The 19602-nt window shown below is 41.2% G+C and overlaps 1 protein-coding gene across 2 annotated transcripts in view; it reads right to left on the bottom strand.

The window, feature by feature from the left end:
• Positions 1 to 12396, bottom strand: part of PRMT8 (protein arginine methyltransferase 8) — an 85751-nt gene extending 73355 nt beyond the window's left edge. For both annotated transcript variants that reach the window (XM_080393656.1, XM_080393657.1), the window contains exon 1: positions 12222 to 12396. In XM_080393656.1, the coding sequence (XP_080249782.1) occupies positions 12222 to 12296 (75 nt within the window). In that variant the 5' untranslated portion in view covers positions 12297 to 12396. The remainder of the gene's footprint in view (positions 1 to 12221) is intronic.
• Between the last annotated feature and the right edge of the window lie 7206 nt (positions 12397 to 19602).

Raw genomic sequence — 19602 nt, 5'->3', positions numbered from 1 at the left:
TTCAACTTGAAATGGAAGGCTGTATCTTCCTGTAATTCCCCGCAACTAAACTGAATTTTGTCAGGACACCCATACTGAGGAAGACAGGGAATACAAAAGATGCTACTGAATGAAGATTTTGCACTTTTCTGTGAAACTGTTTTTTTTAAACATAGAGTTTCTCTGACTATATATATGTATGTTTATAAACATTTAATGTGGTATAAAAGTTTAATCAAGATATTATGATTTTACAGTATATGAGCCCACACTGGCACAGCAGTGTCTTCTCTGATGTAGTTTTAATAACACTGACAATCTGAGTGCACAAAGAAATGAAAGTCACAGCATAATATGCAGTCTGAATTTATGTAAACAAAAAACTGTGTATATGTATAAAGACATACACATGATAAGTAATTTTGTAAGTAAACCTATTAATGTCCGTTTAAGGAACATCATGTTTTTCTGTGTGGCTGAAATGACAAGTGATCACAGTGTTAAGGCTGTTACTGTATTAATAAATAACACAGTCTTGCTCAGTCAGAACTGGTGCTGTGTATTGGACTTGCATTTTAGTTCTAAGATGGGGAGTAAAGTAACTTTCTTGGTTTGAAACAGTGTTAGAGTACAAACTGTTGTGTCAATGTGACTGGATATCTTGTCAGTAATTCATTAATTTTCAGACTCTGGGACTACACTGAATATGAATGTGTTTTTTTTAAAAGTGATGGTATTTTGTAACCACATTGAAGGAGCTAATTAAACTTAAATCTCAAGTTTAAAAAACCCTGATAAAGGAAAGCTACTCATAAGTCTCCTTAGTAATGGACCAAGAAATATTAATCTTTCTTCAGACTATAAAGGCAATTGTGTGTACTTCTGATACTGACTGTCCTCATTTATAACAAGGATGACATATATGTCCTTAAACACTCTCTAAATTTAGCCTAATGAAGTAGACTTGCTCGTATTTGGCCACTAAATATTACTTGGTTTTGGTACACCTAGTCTAAGAAATTTCATTGGAAGAGACTGAGGTTAAACACCCATGAGCTCCAGGTTTGGGTAACGTATTTGTTCTCAAGAAAGCTGCAAATCCCACAATTGACTTCAATGTGTTTTCAGCAGTTATTTAAGAAACTTGGATATGTATCTAACATACAGAACACAGGTAATCCCACTTGTTCAGTGGAATTCCTTTTGCTCCATATTATACAAGGTGGATGAGGAATGTTTTTAACTACCCTACTGGTATGGAACTTGATTCTACAATAAACAATCACGCTGAGTGCTACTGACACACATGAGCAAACTAGTGTGTTCAGCATTTCTTGCACTATTAATAGAACATTTACTGAAGCATTCAAAGATCTTCAGCAATTTGTTAACTCCAACAGGTTCTGAACTACACCTGTTAAAAGATATCTACGTAGTATATTTCAAAAGCAGTCATTGGTAGTCATGTTGATATAAAGCAGGCTTCTATAGCTCTGTGTTAGCAAGAGAATAATAAGCTTTTACTATTTCAGACCCGTCTTTTAAACAGTTAAGAAAGCGATACCAGAAAGTATACTCCTAACGTTTTTACACAGTCATGAAACAAAATGATGAAAACTATTCTTGAACAAACCCACTAGTGATTAATCCTTTTTAATACAATTTTATATATAGACGTGAGCTGGCTTTGAATCTTTATAAATCACAAATAATTCTGCTGAAACTGGTGCATTTACATGAGAGTCACCTGTCTTGAGAACAGAATGCCTTTGTTTCCAGTAGGCATGGTTAGAATACTCAGTTTTACCTGGTGGAAATAGATCTTGCAAGCATAAATGCTTTTGCCTTCTACTTTATAAAGTGACAAAGATATTTCATAAGCACTAAGGAGCATTTTTGGTTTTCTGTTGAGAAAGGAACAGACCTATCAGACATAGAGAAGGCACAGAGACTCTTTTCTTCAATAAAATAGTTGTATTGAGGTTACAGGAAATCATGTCTTCTATTACAAAGAAATACTAGAAGAATAATTTTGCATTTTTATTAAAATCTCACAGTAATAAGTGAAAGCACCTTCATTGCTTAAAATACTTGTCTGTCTTTGTCTCCCATTAAGTTTATCTGCTTAAACAAAAATTCTCTTAGAAAAGCAGGACTGAAATTGAATGTCAAATACAAAGAAAACAGAAACATAAACTTAGTTTTGAATTGGCCTAGCTTTGCAAGTTCTAGGTTAGCCTTCATTAGTTGTATATGCACTGTTGCAGTACTAGGACTGTAATTCATTAAAGTATGTCTGAAAATTCTAAAAAGTGTGAAATGGAGTTTGGCACTGGAGACTTGAATTAACCTCTTGGTACTGAATGAGAAATTATAGGACACATGCTTCGAACAGCCTTGAAAATGGCAATCAGCTTTTTGATTTAATAGACTATAAAAATTCAGCAGATTAGATATTAATAGAAGGGTAATGCAGTTAAAACAGCAAGCTAGGAAAATTATCTTCTCTGTAACATGTCAAGTTCAGCAATGACAACGTGACTGTGATCAAAAATGAGGTGAGGTAAGAGCCACGGCGGGTGCCCAAGGTGGAGCTGTGGTGAGTCGGAGCTGAGCTGCTGCTCAAGATCCTGACATGGACACTAGTGAGGACTGTCGCATTTTCTCCTGGTTCTACTCATTGGAGTGGTGATGGGAGTGGGTTTCAGAAAACAGTATGTGTGCGTGCAAGGCTGTGAGAGTGGGTGAAAAGTTTTCACTGGCAGCATCTCTCTCACAGTACGGTAAGTCACTTATTTGTGAGATTAACCATTTATTAACAATTTGTGAGACAATTACGGTAGAAGCAAATTTCAATGGAGAATTTCAAGGCAGCTTTATTACACACACCTTGATAACTAGTTAAAACCAGTCTTGTGATTGTCTGTGTTATGTTCTTTCCTCATTCATGGTTGGTTTGGGTGAATCACAGGGCTAGAACTACATACTATCTCTTCTTATTCCATGACTGACTAATGTAGTCAAAAAACAGTCACCACTGTTTGTATTCTCTCTGACAAAGAAATTGAGGTTTGCCTTAGACCTTAGCAGCTGTTGCAAACCCCCCCGTTATTTCCTTATTTGCAAACTGTAAAAGGGTGAATTGATTCCCTCTCCTGCTGGCCTCCTGCTACCTCTGCCTATAGCTGCTTGATTCCTGACATTTCTTGGATCTGGCAAGGGGACAATGAAGTGCAACAAGAAAATACTCTGCAAGTATACAGGCACCAAAAGGGAGGCTAGGGAAAATGCGGACCCATCGCTACATGGGGCAGGAGCCCTGGTGACAAAGGATGTGGAATGTGGAAAAGGCCAAGGTACTCAATGTGTTCTTCACCTTGTCTTTACTGGTAGACCAGCCTTCAAGAATCACAGTGTTATTCTGTGACTTTTTGACAGTAGATTTAAGTACATATTTCTACTGTTCCTGCTTTTATGGAAATGAGCAGCTTCTCTGGATATTGACTATATTTCCCTATCTTTCTCCCTCCTCTTTCTTCCTTCCTTCCATCCCTTTTTACCCTCCCTCCCTCCCTTCTTCCCTCCCTGCCCACCCACTTTCCTGCCAGCCTTTTGTCCCTCCCTCCTTTTCTTTTCCACTTTCACAAAATAATTTCATTATGCCCTTTGACCTCCAGTAAATTCACAAAGCACATTCTGTTTCATGACTGAATATAGTATTTTCCACAACAGGACTTTTAATGAGGGCAACTTCAAGTTTGCTACTTCTAATCCCAGAAATCTAAGAGATCATGAAATTTGAAATTTTAGTCTGCAATATACTTTCTTGCACAATAAAATATGCTTCCTATTTTGTCTTCTCTGCCCAATAACTGTTCTTGTACCTCAGTCTTCTGATTTCACACCCTTGGTCTGCTTCAGCTTTGCAGTGGGTTATATTAAAGCCAAGGGAACTGAAAGGGTAACGATGGCCCTTTACCTTTTTTAAGGCTCAACAATACAACAGGCAGAGCATCCCTAAGAGTTGTTGAACACCCCCTGCTGCTTGTAAATTCAGCTACTGCTAAGTTTAAAACACCATTGACTCCTAAGGAGGCAACTGTATTATGATGTGGCTAACACTATCTCATTTGATTTCCTTCTGAAACAGCTGTTCCAGCTGTACACAAGATGCAAACCATGGGTAAGAAACAGTGCTGCTTTTCAGATTTGATCTCTCTCTTTCTAGAAGAAATAAGCCAGAAATAACTAACCCAAAAAACCAAAGTAAAATGTGCCAGATACACAGCTGGGCTCAGCCACTAGAGATTTCTGCAGAATACACTTTATTGACACTACCTGGCCATGTGCTTGTAATCAGTTAGTCTTCTGCTATATCCTTCAACTAAGAAAATATTCTTCCTTTCCATTCTCATAACATTTCTGCAGAGCTTTTAGTTAAAAGGAGGTAAGCAACATGCTATATAATACAATGGTCACGGGCCTGAGAAGATGACCTGTAAGAAGAGATTACTGTACAAGGATGCAACTAGAAACAGATGGCAGGGTCCCCTCTACTTTCTAAGTGAGAAATTAAGGTCCACAGCTGAAATAATTTTGGACTGGTAGGTTGCTGTTGGAAGGCCCTGGCTTGGTCACGCGTTATTATGGGCTCTGAGACTGGGTTTGAGCTTTCTGGTGCCATTAGAAACAATGAAACATAGTCTGTATGGCCAGAAAAAGACAAGAACTGCTAGGCCATGTGTGATCCCAAGTGTGCATTGTGGGCACTAAAGGAACACTTCAGCACTAATTCTTGGAGACCACTTTCATCATACTATTACAAGAGAGGGAAATGCTATATTTTCTTTTAAAAAGAGGAGGGGGAACTGTAATGGAATGGCTCATATATACTTGGATTCTTGGACAGGACAAGAAGAACACGAGGGACTTAAGTGTAGGGTCCAGACCAAACAGTGTCTTCAAAAATATGCACCTCCATGGCCCCTCTTTCAAAGCTGATTTTTCCCCCCCCATACTTTCTCAGAAAAGCTTAAGGAACTCCTTTTCTGTGCACAACGGCTAGGAAAGGTGGTAATGCTGCTTTTTAAACAATAATTCACTCTGGGAAGAAAAGATCCAGGTACAACGCAGTCCTCAATACATGCAAACTTCCAAAAGCATGTCTTGACTTCAAAACAGGATATTTTAAGTGAGGGGGAATAGTATTCTTACCTTGTCTATTATGTCTCTGTCTAAAATTTTAGCTAAACATTTTATTCCCACCTTAATTTCCTTGCATATGTTTTGTTACTGAAATATTCTCTTCATTTTGGAAAGCAAAGACATTGAGATTTTATTTATGGCCACCTAACATTTCACACTCAAAATACAAAGCAAAATTATCTTTAGTTTCTTCACCTAACAGAGTTTTCAGAAAAGAAAACTTGGCAGTGAGTGCTTCTTCAAGTAAGTCTGTCTTATTTCCAATTCTGTTTTCTAAATCTCAAAATTGTTGATGAACTAAAATGAAGATAAAGATTTTCTACTCTGGATTTTCAAATTTAGTTTCTATTTTTAGAAATATACAGATTGAAAAAGACAAAATATTAGATACCTTTTAAAATCTGGATTTTTTTGAGATAGGTTTTTCACAACTGGGACCTGAAAAACCTGTCTTATAAGAAATGAATAAAGCCATCATCCTTCATCTTTCTACAGCTCTTAAATGTCAGTTTAAAACTGAAATACTAAGAATGAAATAGTGCCCATCCTCTCACAGTCACTGTGAAGGGAGAAAGTTGTTTCAGCTCCCATGCGACAGCTTTGAAAGCATTAGTATGCCAAGAGACTCCATGGAGCCAGTCAGTACTTGTTCGGGAACACAGGAGTGAGCCAGGTAGGCTGTGACTAGTCAGCAATTGCTCCAAGCTGGCATGGTGAAGACACCTTTATGGCCATTAACTCATCCACTTAGCGGGCAATCTCCTCTTTCCTTCCTTGAGATGAGTGCTTCTTGTTTCTGCTGTTTAGAGGTTATTCCCAAAGAAGAAAGAAAATTATGGAAAGGACAATCCCATTTTATCCTAAACTCTAGATCAAAATAGAGCTGGCATTAAAGCTAGCGAGCAAGACAGCAGGGCAGCAGGATTCTCTGTGGAATCAGAGACAGGAGCAACCAGTTTCATCATTCACCCCCTTTAGCTGTTCATCACTTCATCTGTCAATAGACTGAATTTTTTTGCAAAGTCAGAAAGGTTGAGGCAAAATTATTTTGAAAGATTAGGTTCAATACTTTTTTAACTTCAAGTATTTCTCTGCTCTGCCTGTACCAGTAAGGGCACAAGCCTTCATCTTTTGGAATCAGGCTGAGGGTGAAGCTCTGGAAGGCATGTGAGTCAGTCCTTCCAAGCTCATGTTTGGCGTGGAAGTAGAACAATTACAAAGGTGCTCATCTACACAATTTCTTGCACTCCCCTCTGAGGACTTCACTGCTTTTCACAGACTGTGGCTGGAAAAAAGTCACTACAGCAACTTCTATGTGAAGTGCTCACTAGTAAGGAACCTCTCTTTTAGCATTGCCACGATGACACAATATGATCTGGCCCATGATGTCAGCAGGAAGAAACATACCCTTTCAGAAAAATACCAGTTTTCTTGACACTAAAATGTTGTTCATTAGAACAACCCTACACTACCAGAGGATAATGTTAAGGTATCATTATCTTAAGACTCTGCTTTGAGATATTGCTGTTATTCTTTATCTAAGCATAAATGGGGTTTGATCCTATTTATATTATTAATGCCAACCAAAAGTTATTTCTTCAATGGGGCCAAAATATTATGGTCAATGTCTTGAATTTTTAGTATTAAATTTAAAAAAGGAATTGAATGCATTTAACTACACCGAGATCTTCAGCTGAGATAAATTAATGTTCTGCACAGTTGAAATTGGTAGGAGAAGATGGCTCAGAGCCATATTTCTGCTCTCCCACTCCTAAATTGGCTAGAAACCAAAAAAGCCCCCATGACTATATTAGAACTGCCTTGTTACTAGCCTAAGTATTTAGTCCGAACGGGAGCATTGTGCAGGATCAAAATGTGGTGAAGGGGAATACTCCCTGCTTTAACTGAGAGGTGCCTCTATAGCCCTGGGGGGTCTGATACACCCACAATGAAAGATTTTTCACTGAGATGACGGGACAGCTTTCTGACTGCCTTGTCAGCAGCGCCAAGCACCTAGAGCATGGGCCACTGCTCTGATCTCTATAGCTCACCTGTACTACTTGCACACACCAGCTATCACAATTTTTCCTGTTCGAAGTTATGTGACATGGGCATGTGACACATCAATCAGTAAGGCTGAAAGGTATGTCATAAGCTGCTTCTTCAGCTAGCTATCTGACACCAGGCCAGACCTCTTGTGATTTCAGTTAAGCCTAAGAAACACATCACATAGCAGCGCTATTTGTCTCTTGGGTAAACATCACTCACTCATTAATTCATAAATAGTGTTCTGAGGTTCTGAGCAATTTAGCACCACCAAATAATAATCTTCTACTGCACCTTTCACCAATACATCACAGAATTCAACAGTATGAATGGGAAAGCTCAGAGGGATTAAATTATATCTCCAAGATGATCCAGTGTAATAGCCAGGAATAAAACTTATGTTTACTGAATAAATCCAGTCCACTGTTCTGTGTTACGCACACTCTTGCTCTGCTTCTGTTCATTTGTACTTTGATAACTTATTAAAGAGAAACATCTCTTCCTACTCATGAATCACAAACAGGAGCTCATGATTTCAATAGAATTCATAATCTCTTCTCCCTTAAGTAGTGGTATGGCTGGATTTCATGCAGATAGGACATGGCAATCTCCCCACTTCTGATAACAGACCTGTTACTTTCACAGACCTGGATCTTATGATACTGTGCCAATTATATTCATCTGTATGAGGAAGCATGCCTATTATGCCTGTTACCCGAAATCATCAAAAGAAATTTTTTTTCTAATCAAAATCCAAGCTTTGTGTAATAGGACATTCAGTGAGGATTCGATTTTGCTACAATTAATAAATTACTGATCTCTCTATTCTTAGCCATGAAACAAACATCTTTTCTTTCTACAGATGCTGCACAGTCTTGAGTATAAGGATTGCCTTTTATGAACATTGTATGCATTGTACAAAACCAGCCAGTTTTAGGTTCTAGAATTGTTTCAGTCAGTGAGAAATCTGTTAGGTGTAGAGGTATGTCTCTGTTGGTTATGCACATAAACCCTGGCACTTTGTGCTATTGCAGCACTTTGTGCTTATTGTAGCTTTTCAGTACTTAAGGGGGTCTTAGGAGAAAGATGGGGACAAACTTTCTAGGCAGGCTTGTTGTGATAGGACAAGGAGTAATGGTTTTAAGCTAAAAGAGGGTAGATTTAGACTAGATATAAGGAAGACATTTTTTACAATGAGGGTAGTGAAACACTGGAATATGTTGCCCAAAGAGGTGATAACAGATGCCTCATCCCTGGAAACATTCAAGGTCAGGTTGGACGGGGCTCTGAGCAACCTGATCTAGTTGAACATGTCTCTGCTCATTGCAGGGGGGGTGGACTAAATGGCTTTTAAAGGTTCCTTCCAACCCAAACTAAGCTATGATTCTGTGATTCTGTTTTCTTCACCTGGCATAGGTTCATGAGCTATATTCAGGCACACTTCTGAAATCTCACTTCTTTCAATTTCCTTCCCATCTCTGATATCAGTCCTACTATTAATATGGCTTCCACTTAATACATTTAAAATAAAAAGACACAGAAACCAAAATTTACAGCAGGTCAGCACTATTAATTTTACAGAATCTTCATGCATATGTTCTACAAAGAACACTTTCTCTTTAACTTAATTTTCTGTCTGAGTGTCTTTAATTATGTGCAGAGAACTCACTTCCAGATCTGTTATCTATGCAGACAGTCCTGTTTTATTTAGGCAAGTCTTCTTTCATGACTAAAGATACAGAGGTTCATTTTTATATCTCGAGGAGAGATTCCACAGCTTTTGTTCTCATGGAACTTCTTTTAAATTCATGGGATGGCCAAGGGGAATAAAGATTTTCTGAATCTTTTTTTTTTTTTGTTTTCCCCTGTGCACTCCAAACAAGGGTCTGAAACCATTCTAGCAATGTTCCTGTTTGTGGGAACCCTATGGCCTTCAGTGAGGCTCTAAATAGAAAAGACTTACTGTTTTATTCCCCTTGACTTTTATTTTTATACAAAGCACTGTATACCCTCAGACTGCTATGAACACATACAAAAAAATCACTGGTTCCACTTAAACTCTGGCAGACAGACTGGTATCATGCTGTTATCAGTACAATAAAATTACAGAACTATTCTGACCCTGATCCAAGATCCAACAACACCTGTGGCAACACTTCTACTCACTCAATTATATTTTGTCTCAAGATATAAGGCTATGGGGATACTGGCAATATAAATATCTGTACAATCTGGTACCATGCGAGCACACTTCTGTAAGTTTCCTGGTAAAACAAGGTGTCTTCCTTGACTGGAAAGTAATTACTAGTAAGCTATTGCTTTTCTACTGTCTTGTATTCTTGTTTGAAGTAACAGTGAGTATTGTCTCATTGTAGATTTGGTTTTCTCTTGTTTGTATTTGTTGTCATTATTTCTTTAAACTCTTTAGGCTAATGAGCTAGCGCTATGGTCATCAGAGGGAATAAAAAGTTTTTCATACAGTGCCCATGTTCTTTGTCTTAAAGTATTTTTTTAACACCCTACTACTGTTCTATAAAACAGTGTACTTGCCATATTTGACTGAAAGTTTAATTAATGCTTTTAGCTGTGGCAGATTAAAAAAAAAAATTACTATGAAACTGTAATATAAGTAACTGGCTCAAATAAATCTGTGTAAGAACCAGGTTTCTGGAATGCTTTGAAAATGGGGCATTTTGACCATTTGTTAAATGTTTTAAGTCTTCATCTCTCATTATAGCTGAAATGTTTCACATCATGCCTATCATCATGGCATCAAAGTACTTCAGAAATTTAGTATCAAATCATGTGTGTTACTGGTACCCCATTCAATTCAAATGAAGCAAATTTATACCAATTCCTGATTTTCTCTGACACTGTGATAAGTCCAAAAGTGAGACACTTTCTGCTGTATTCCTTTTGTCACAGAACATTTCCAAACTTCAGGAGAAAGTTAAAGAAATACAGGTTTGAAGGTCAAACTGGTATCCTATGACTTTGCCAAATATAGATGCTTGACGAGTAGAAGGGCTTCAAAGGTCTTGGCATATTTTGCTTGGTGCACTTGTAAGTCTGCATGTATGCAGACTACTTCTCTCAGTACAGAACAGATCTTAACATCACAAATATGAAAATTAATAAAATAGAAAATATCTTGGCAGGTGTTATGAATGTGTCTGTTCCGATTTTCTTGAGGTAAAAGCACAGCAGGATATGCCTAATCTGCAATATTTTCACTCTCATTTCACAAATCTGTCACTGATGGATACTCTGAGGAGAGGAAGCATAGCATTTCAACATTCTGCTAACCTGTATGCAGCACTGGAATGAAACTGTCGTTGTTAAGAAAGCCTTCTCCATAAAATGACATTGCAGTTGTGTGCAGCACTGCACAAGCAGAAAGGCAAAGGTGGTTAAATGACAAAAATGTACTAATAGTGAATTGAAATAGAAAAGGAATATTTTAAGAGCTCCTCTCATCTATTTTCCCTGTCTAAATTCCAGTTGAAAAACTGGTTTGAAATGAACTGGCTGTGCTTTTACATTTCTCCTTGCAATACTGCCCAGGATCCTGGGACTTTTAATGCAATATGTGCTGTCAGTACTATGACAGTTTACAGATGTGCAGCCAGACTTCTTGCTATTTATAGATGCCTCTTCTATAAACAGCACTTTATGGGGTTGTAATGCAGTAGCAGGGATGTTCCTTACAAGACATTCATTTAAGAAAATTCTGCTCTTCACCTCACATGGCAAAGCAGATACATTTATGAAGGTCAAGCAGAAAGAGCACTATTAGGAAGAGAAATAAGGAATTCATGAGGGAGCAGGACACCTGCTGGGAGGACTATTTGAAAGGAGGAGGCGTTTGGCAGAGACATTGAAAGAATAAAGAGGGGAACAATCATGTGCTCACTCACACTGAAGCGGTGCTTTTTTTCTTTATTACCTCCGCAGGGCAACTGGGCAGGAGGGTCGGTGCCGCCCGTGAACGTAAGGGCAAAGCTGTTGAAGTTGGTCGAGGTGCTTTGTCCTTGGGGTCTGTACATGGCTGTGCTGCATGTCGCTTAACCATGTGCTAAGCGTTCAGCCAGAGCGCTAGGCACAGGGTATTAATAGAAACGGGGAGTTTGGCGCACACTCACACTTTTTGCCTGTCTCCTTCTCACATGCTGCCAGAGAAGCTGGGACTGCATCCTGCATCGTTTTGCTTTCCCAGATCTGAGACTTCGCACACTGCTGTATCCCTTGAGAAGTGTCAGTGAGGTCAAGACAGCCCTATTCAAGTAAACAAGGGCTGCTCAACCCCAGTGTTGAGGAAACCGAAGGTAACGGGGAGGGGGGTGCGGGGTGGGTTTTCTTGCAGAAAGCGTGAGAGCTCGCAGAGTACCCGTTCGGCCCGCAGGCAAGGCAAAGCTATTCTCGGCTCGGCTCAGGCCAGCCGGGCACAGGGCGGGATGCTCCTCCTGCCCTCCGCCCCCTCCTCGGGCAGGTAACACCGGAGAGACACGGGGACCCCGGCGTCCCCCGACCACCGGCCCCGGCCCCGCGGCTGGGCCCGGCGCGACGCCCGGAGCTGGCCAAGGTGCTGCCGGCCAGGGACCCCCGGTGCCCGCCGCCTCCGCCCGCCGCCCGCCGCGCCCGGCCCCTTCCCGGCCGCCGCCCGCCCCCTCCTCCTGCGGCCCCCGGCCCCGCGCCCCGGCCCCCGCACGGAGCCTCGCCCCGGCCCGGCCCGCTCCGCTGCTCGGGCAGCCGGCGGAAAGCGGCGGCTTCCGGGAAGCAGCCGGGGCGCCGGGAGGGTTCGGCGGGGCGCGAAGTTCTCCGCCCGGGGGGCGGCGGGCGGGGGGCGCATGCAGGAAACCCCGGCGGCAGCGGCGGCAGGGGCCGGCCGGGGGTCCGGGGAAGTTTTCCTGGCACTTCCTGCTGCTTCTGCTGGGGGCTCGGGGCCGGGGGCTGGGGGAGCGCGGCCACCGGGCTCTGCCTCGCATCCTTACCTCGGTGCTGTCGGCAGCGTTCTCCGCCATTTTCCTCCTCAGGAGCAGGCAGCGGGAGGAGTGTTTCATTCCCATAAGAGCTAGCCAAGGGGTTGGGGCTTGGGGGTTGGTGGTTTGTTTTGTGTTTTCAAAGATCACCAAACACTGGCGTGCGCCAAAGAATAGAGAGGAAAAAGAAGGGGGGCAGGGGGGGGGAATTGGGGAAAGCAGCAATAAATCAGTCAGCTTTGTCCTTTCTGCGTCGTCCACGGGAATGTTTGTCTCCTCTTAGCATCGGAGCTCCTCGGGCACTTTCAAGTCCTCTTTCTCCCCTCTCCTCCACCTCCAGCGAGCTCTTGGGATGGGCAGAGAGAGGCGGCACACACTCTTCACGTTAAACTAGAAGGCTGTCGGGCTGTGAGTCCTCCCCTTCAGAGAAAGCAGTCAGGCTAAACAGGAGAGAAGCACCGGCTAAACTGAACTTGGGCGTGCAGTGACCAGCTGGGCATCTTTGTGTCCTGTGGCTACTCTTCCAGAGGCAGAGGGAGCCAGAGACAAAGCAACAGGACAAGGAAATCATAGCCCTTTATTTTCCTTCTTTGGGCTTCTTGCTTTCTCTCTAGGTCCCAGGAAACTTCCTTTAAAGACGATCACACAATTTGCCACCCTTTTTCTATGAATGTCTTCTGAAACAGCAATCCCTCCTCCTCCTCCTCCTCTTCCTCCTCTTCCTCCTCCTCCTCCTCCTTCCTCCCTCCCCCTTCCCTTCCCTTTCCCCTTCCCTCTCCTTTCCTTTCCCCTTTCCCCTCCCCTCCCCTCTCCTCTCCTCTCCTCTCCCTACCCCTTCTGCTCTTAGGCAGAGCTTGGTGCCCTTCTCTGGGAATTGCATTCGCATGTCTTTCACAGAAAAAACCACTATATCTAGCTCCCCCCACCCTTCGCCTACACCCTCTCACACACAAGCATGCATTCACACGTACACACACACAAGTTGTCTCCCTCTCACACAGACATGCACAATTTTTTTTTTCTTCCCCATCCCTCCTCTTCTTTTGAATCAGCAACACTTGTCTTTGCAAGGACTCTCGACAAGGCTCTTAGAGAGCAACTGAAGAAGTCTGCTCCAGCTTCTTTCCTCCGAGTTAAGTAGCAAACCTGCTTTCTTAAGGTATCTTCACGTGTGTGTGCTCCCAGCTTCTGTTTCACTTGAAGATTTTCAGCAGGATCCACACTTCGTCAGAGAGCCGTGAACTGTAGCAATACAGTCCCAATGCTGATGCAAGTCCTGATGAAAAAGGGGGTGAGGGGTGGGGGGGGAAGGTCAGAGGGAGAGGTCTGGCCGGGGAGGGAAGGAGCTAAAGGTGTTTTGAACTTCTTTTTAGCCTTTTCTTAGTGATATCTTCCTCTGTGGGAGAGCATTGCCACCTTCCCCACACATTTATCTTGCTTTCACTCCTCCGGGCATTTTCTAGCTCTGAGTTGTCAGCTGGGAGGATTAGGTTTACCTCACTCGTGTTGCTGTGGGTAAGGGCAGGAGAGGGGGCGTATTACATAATTAATCCTTCCAACTTCACTTTCCGCAGCTCCATTTCCAGCCCACTGTTCTCACGTTTCTGTTTTGTTTTTATATGGAGGAGGTGAGAAAATAATGCTGGGGTGTGTGGGTGTGTTGCTCGAAGGATTTCAAGGACCAGAACAGGATTGTTGCTCTCTGAAGAGTTTGAAATAATTTCCTCTGGGGGTGCCAATGGAGACCTGAAGAAGAGGTTTGAAAGATTACTTTCGATGCATATTTTAAGCACATAGCCAGCTCAGATGAGACATCAGTAACAGATTATGATATATCTGGGGTTTTGAATTTTTGTCCCCTGCAGCCTATTTTAATGTCTTTTAATTAGAGTTTATCCTCAGCTGACCTCTGGAATACTGACATACCATGAACTACTGCCCAAAGAACAGGAGGTGCCTGGGCACATGGGAGCCTGAATTATCGCTGAGGTTGATGGAATGGAGATACAGAATGTGAATTAAAGAGCAGAGAGCAAAATTATTCTACCCCACAAGGATGAGGAGGTGGGACCAAGAACATTAAATAAGCAAATTTCTCCTTTTTACTTGAATGACTCAAAAATTTGTGTTCAGATACAGACAGGTATGCAATACATTTCAGGGGTTTGCAATCAATCACATAGAAGTAAGCAACCCAGGGAATCAGAAGGTGTGTGGTGTGCCGAAATGTCAAGTGACAGTGAGAGTATGCCATGTGGGCCATGATGGTACCCTGTGGAAACGTTTCAGAATGTGAGAGTATGTTACGGACACACATGCCATATAGCTCGAGACTGGACCTCCGTGAGATACTTTGCAGAGCCATTTGATCATTCAGTTTTTCACAAGCCTCTGATCTCCTGCTACTCCTTTCAGCTCACATTTATTCTAACACCTCAAGTTCTTTCATTGGCTCCACACCACTGCTAATTTTTTCAAAAATCATCCACACCTCCTTTGTTTATAAAGTAAAGTTTTATTTCACACCTTCTAGGAATGAGGCTCAGATAACGACAGAAGCGGGAGCAGGGCATTCCCTTTTTTCTTTGGGACATTCACAGAGCTCTTGAAGGTCTTAAAACCCTTCAAACATGAAAAACCCTATAGCCATTGCTGATAGAAGCTATTTTAGAGTATTCCAAAGATAACCTCACAGTCTTGGGCTGTGGAACTCTTTCTCATTAAGTACTTTGATTTCTAGGTGGAGGGATAAGGAAAAAAAATCTGCAAATAAGAATGTAATGTCTCTGCAATCTTTGTCACGATGTTTTTCTCTGCTATGTCACGAATATCTGGTGGTTAGTGAGTGCATGAAGTTTTAGTCAGCATGCATTTGGGCTAACCCACATAGTTTTAGTGTGTCTTCTCTATTTTCAGGTAATACACACAGCTAAACTTAGACTAATTAAATATTTTAAACTTAACCAGTGTTCTATATAGAGAAAAAAGAATTAGATTTTTCAAAACTACTCCAGGACATATTTTCCAGTTTTCTCTGACAGCTGGGTCTGTATTTCTGGTGCAGCTCAATCACTCTTTAGTCAGCTAAATGAGGCATTGGATTTTCAAAAGCACTCAGCAACTGGCAAAACTGGCAGGCAGAGATTTAATATAGCCTTCCTTCTCCTGCTTCAGATACTGCATGACTTGTCCTGGCACCTATTCTTGTCCTCCTCCACCTCTTTATCAACATAGATGATACCTGACTGCTCATCCTTGAACACAGTGCTGATGCTTTACAGATACCAGGAAAACCTTTTAGTCTCATGGTTTTCTAGCATAAGGATGAATGTTTTGGACCTAAACTTCTTTGGAAATCTGCCAGCTGGATGGTGTCCTCACACTTTTATGTTCTATATGTGGTTGAGGAAAGTGCTTTGAAAATACACACCGTTTGCTCTAATCTGTTTTATTCCAAATGGAAAAGTATTTGTCCTTCAGGTCTTTTTTTAACCAGTCATGAGCAGAAGTTATCTCTTACAAGAATTAATTAGCAATATCAGTTAAGAGGCTGAAAGCAGCATGTTTACACACACAGTTACCTGTGTGCACACACGGACACGTGTCCGGTCCATCAGCTTGAATATGGGCCTCAGTGCAAGTTGCTGTTGATACTGAAATTCACAGGTACACTAAACTTTCAGAATATGAGCTTTGAGAGGGGACAAACTTTGCCTTCAGGTCTGTAAATACAAATCCTGCTGACATCTATGGTTATCTAAGGGTGATAGTTGGCCATTGGAACTGAGTGCGAGAATGTATTTCTGAGCCCCTGTTTTGTTAGACCTCAACAAAAAAAAAAGTACTGTTATGAAGAAAATGTCATGATAGTAAAAGTGCATTTGTAACAAAGCCAGGAGATGTCAAAAGCATCTTCTGGATTTAAAGATAGCATGTGTAAGTAAATGTGAAGGTCACAAAGTATTAGAAATTGAGTGGGGTGGTGCTGTGGAGAAAATGGAAAGGGAAGCATTTGTGACTTCAGGTTTCCAATAATAGCAGCTGTGGTCGAGGCTGCTTTGCTCCTTGCTGAGTGTGGCAATAATACTGTGCTGGACCTCAGAAGATTCAGACTTATTGCCAGCTTTGTCATTAGCTTGGATGAAATCCAAATGTCTGCATTTGAGGTGAGATAATCCTGTGCATCGATACAGACTGAGAAACTGTGTAGCAGCCCCGATGAAAAGCGTCTGGGGTTACAAGGTGGGGGTGGAGCTAGGTTGAATATGACTCATCATGCTTTCTCACTGCATAAAAGGCAAACTGTATAATTATCTACATTAAATGGAAAGTGGCCAGTAGAGCGAGGGAAGTGTGATTCTCTTTCTACTTGGCACTGGTGAGACTGCATCTCTGATTCTGTGTCCAGTGCTAGATCCCCTATTTCAAGAGGGAGCTGGGTACGTTGGAGATGGTTCAGTGAAAGACTGCTACGGTGGTCTCTTAGGGCACTAACCTCTGGGGAGAGTTGGGCTTGTTGCATTTAGTGAAGGAGAGGTCAGCATGCATCCAGTAGTGGCTTATGACTAGCTTTAAGGATTGTAACTAAGATGAACCAAACTCCTCTTGATACAGTCAGATGATATGAAAAAGGCCAACAGCTGCAAGTTGTGGCTTGGGAAGTTCAGATTCAACAGTAGCAAAAAAAGTGCCCCTCCACATAAAAAAAGCCTAACCTTTCTTTGTGCTTTATACATCAAGGAAAGGCTTTTTTTGTTGTGTTTTTGTTTGTTTGTTTGTTTGTTTGTTTGTTTTTTCCCTCCAATTGCACCTCTATGCCTGAGGATAACATCAGTGAAATATGGGATCTGCTAAAAATAAAGCTAAGGACATCCATGCACCGGAGAACATCTTTTTCTTCTGATAAAAACTTTCTCCGAAAAATAATTTTTTGGAGAAGAAGATGTAATGAAGTTGGTCTTGTGATGCTTCCAATTGAAGTAGGTAAGAATTACTTCAAACATTGACAATTTGGCATCTTTTCAAGTAGGAGGCAATAGCAGTGCTCCAGTCAAACAATGGACAGGAAATGTAAGGATGAATAAGGACAGTAAGAGAAAACTTAAATAAGAAGGGAGGTCAGGTGTAGGACTGGCAGAGAATGTGGCAAAAATGTGTAGCAAAGTTCTGCATAGGGGAACACAGGGAAGCCACAGCAGGCAAAGAAAAGCAGTGATGAAACGCTGAAGACAGGAGAAGGTAAAGTAGAACAGCACTTTGTGTCACAGATAAGATTCATATGGCCTGGATCAATGTTAAACTGTTGCTTATATTACACTGGAATGTTCTGTCATATAAAAGAGTCCTTCCATTGGGTGTTCCAAACCCTTCTGCTACCATCATTTCTGCAGCTTTGGCCATCTCTTCCCCCATCACTTATTCACAGATCATAAGGACAATTAGACCAGGAGATTTCACTTTCCTTAATACCTTGCATCTTGATGAAAGGAAGCATATACGGTGTAATCAGCCTGGAAAAGACTTCTCCCCTTCTGTTTGACCTCAGATTTCAACAGACAGATCGGGTGTCAGGTGCCTTTCTTCCTTGTTTGCTTAGAAAAGTGGGGAAGGGCTTTAAACAGAGACTGGGAACAACGACTGGGCTATAAATCCACTTCCTAGTTGGATGAGAAAATACTGCAGCAAAAATCTATTCCTGCTCCAAAATCTCCACCAAATTTGGGTTTTTATCTGATCAAAGGAAGACAAGGGGCAGGATCCTTTTGTAGTATCACATTGCATCATTTTTTCAAGTTAATAGCACTATATGAATCGATAGCAGCTGCAACTTTTGCCCTTTAAGTGAAAAACTGTCATAACTGATGTGCCAAGGCTAACTAGTTCTCATCATTTTTCTTTTCTTGTGCAATCTTGAGAAATTTACTGGGTCTGAGTGGTTAGTTCTTTACCTGTTGTTGAAGGTAATATTGGTCAGAAAGTCACAGTGATTTCCTTTGCCTCAAAACATATGTTATATTTGGCAATCTCTCCAATCTCTTCATGAGTTTTCTATCCCCATTATATCTCTCACAAATGCCAGTAGTTCAAATATTTATCTTATTTCATCCAATTCACCCATGTTAATTCTGAAGATTATGAAGTGAGTTCTAATGATACTGTGGATTTAAATAACTTACCTGTGCTGTTCCTTCCTGGTCTTTCAGCTTTCCTCATTAACTTTTTTTTCCCCCATGTATCATCTTCTTCTTATCCTTCTTCATGAACACTAACACATTATAACCTTCTCCTGGGAATCACTGCAGTTTTCACCCATTGATGCTAAGTTTGAGTGAGAAAGTATCTCAGAAGCTAAACTGATCTGAGATACCCATGGCCACAAGCCAAGAATATATGTCCAAAGCTCAGATAATTCAGTGTTAAAATATAGAAACCTCATCATGAACTGAACCCTTAGCTGTGTTTACAGATTATGAAACACCAGAGAACTGTCTTGCCCCTTGCAGATTCATCATGAGATTTTTTATATTTTTCTAAGGTTGTAGACTTCTTGTATTTAAGAACAGAAACTTAATTTTGCAGTCAAAAATGCAAACATTTTAACCAAAATGTTCCTTCAGTTTTTTTTCACTGTGAGTGCTAAACTTTTTAAAAGTTGTAACTGGGTCAACTGTCAGAAAGTCCAATTCTGACAACTTCTATAAAGGCCACCAAAGTGGGTCTGCAATCCTCTGTGGATTAGAGGAGCTAAGCAGGCTATTGAGAATTGAGATTACATCAGTGGCAGAGATAAATGGGCATAATATCATGGTATATTAGGCACTGACCTGCATAAGTGATAATAAGTGATAATACAACATTGCTCAGTTCCCACCTACCTTTTCGAACCATTACAAATCACATACACTCAGAACAGACAACAAAATACTGCTGAAGTTTGATAGCAAAGTCATCTTGAAGTTATGAGGAACCCAAGAAATATTATGCAAAATATATTCCCATATAATGTAAGAAAAATGTGGATATACTGGAGTGAGTCTACTGAAGGGCCACAAAAATTAATGAATTGGAGAGCTCTGTCATGTGAAGACAGTTTGAGAGTGCTTGATGGAGGCGGGGTAAAGAAGATGGAGCCAGACTCTTCTCGGTAGTATCCAGCAAAAGCACAAGAGGAAATAGGCACAAATTGAAATACAGGACATAGAAACATAAGAAAAAAAAAATCCTTGTTTACTGCGAGGGTGCCCAAAGTAGTTTCATAGTCTTCCTCCTTAGACATATCCAAAACCCGAGTATAAATGGGACCCAACAACTTGCTCTAGCTGACAGTCCTTTGAGTGGGGGGTTGGACCAGATATGTCCAGAAGTCTTTTCCAACTTCAATGATTCTGTGATT

This window comes from Falco punctatus, assembly GCF_963210335.1.
Source record: "Falco punctatus genome assembly, chromosome: 6".
In the NCBI taxonomy this organism is placed as follows: Eukaryota; Metazoa; Chordata; class Aves; order Falconiformes; family Falconidae; genus Falco; species Falco punctatus.
Note: the sequence above shows the minus strand (reverse complement) of the source record. Positions and strands in the feature narration are given on the sequence as shown.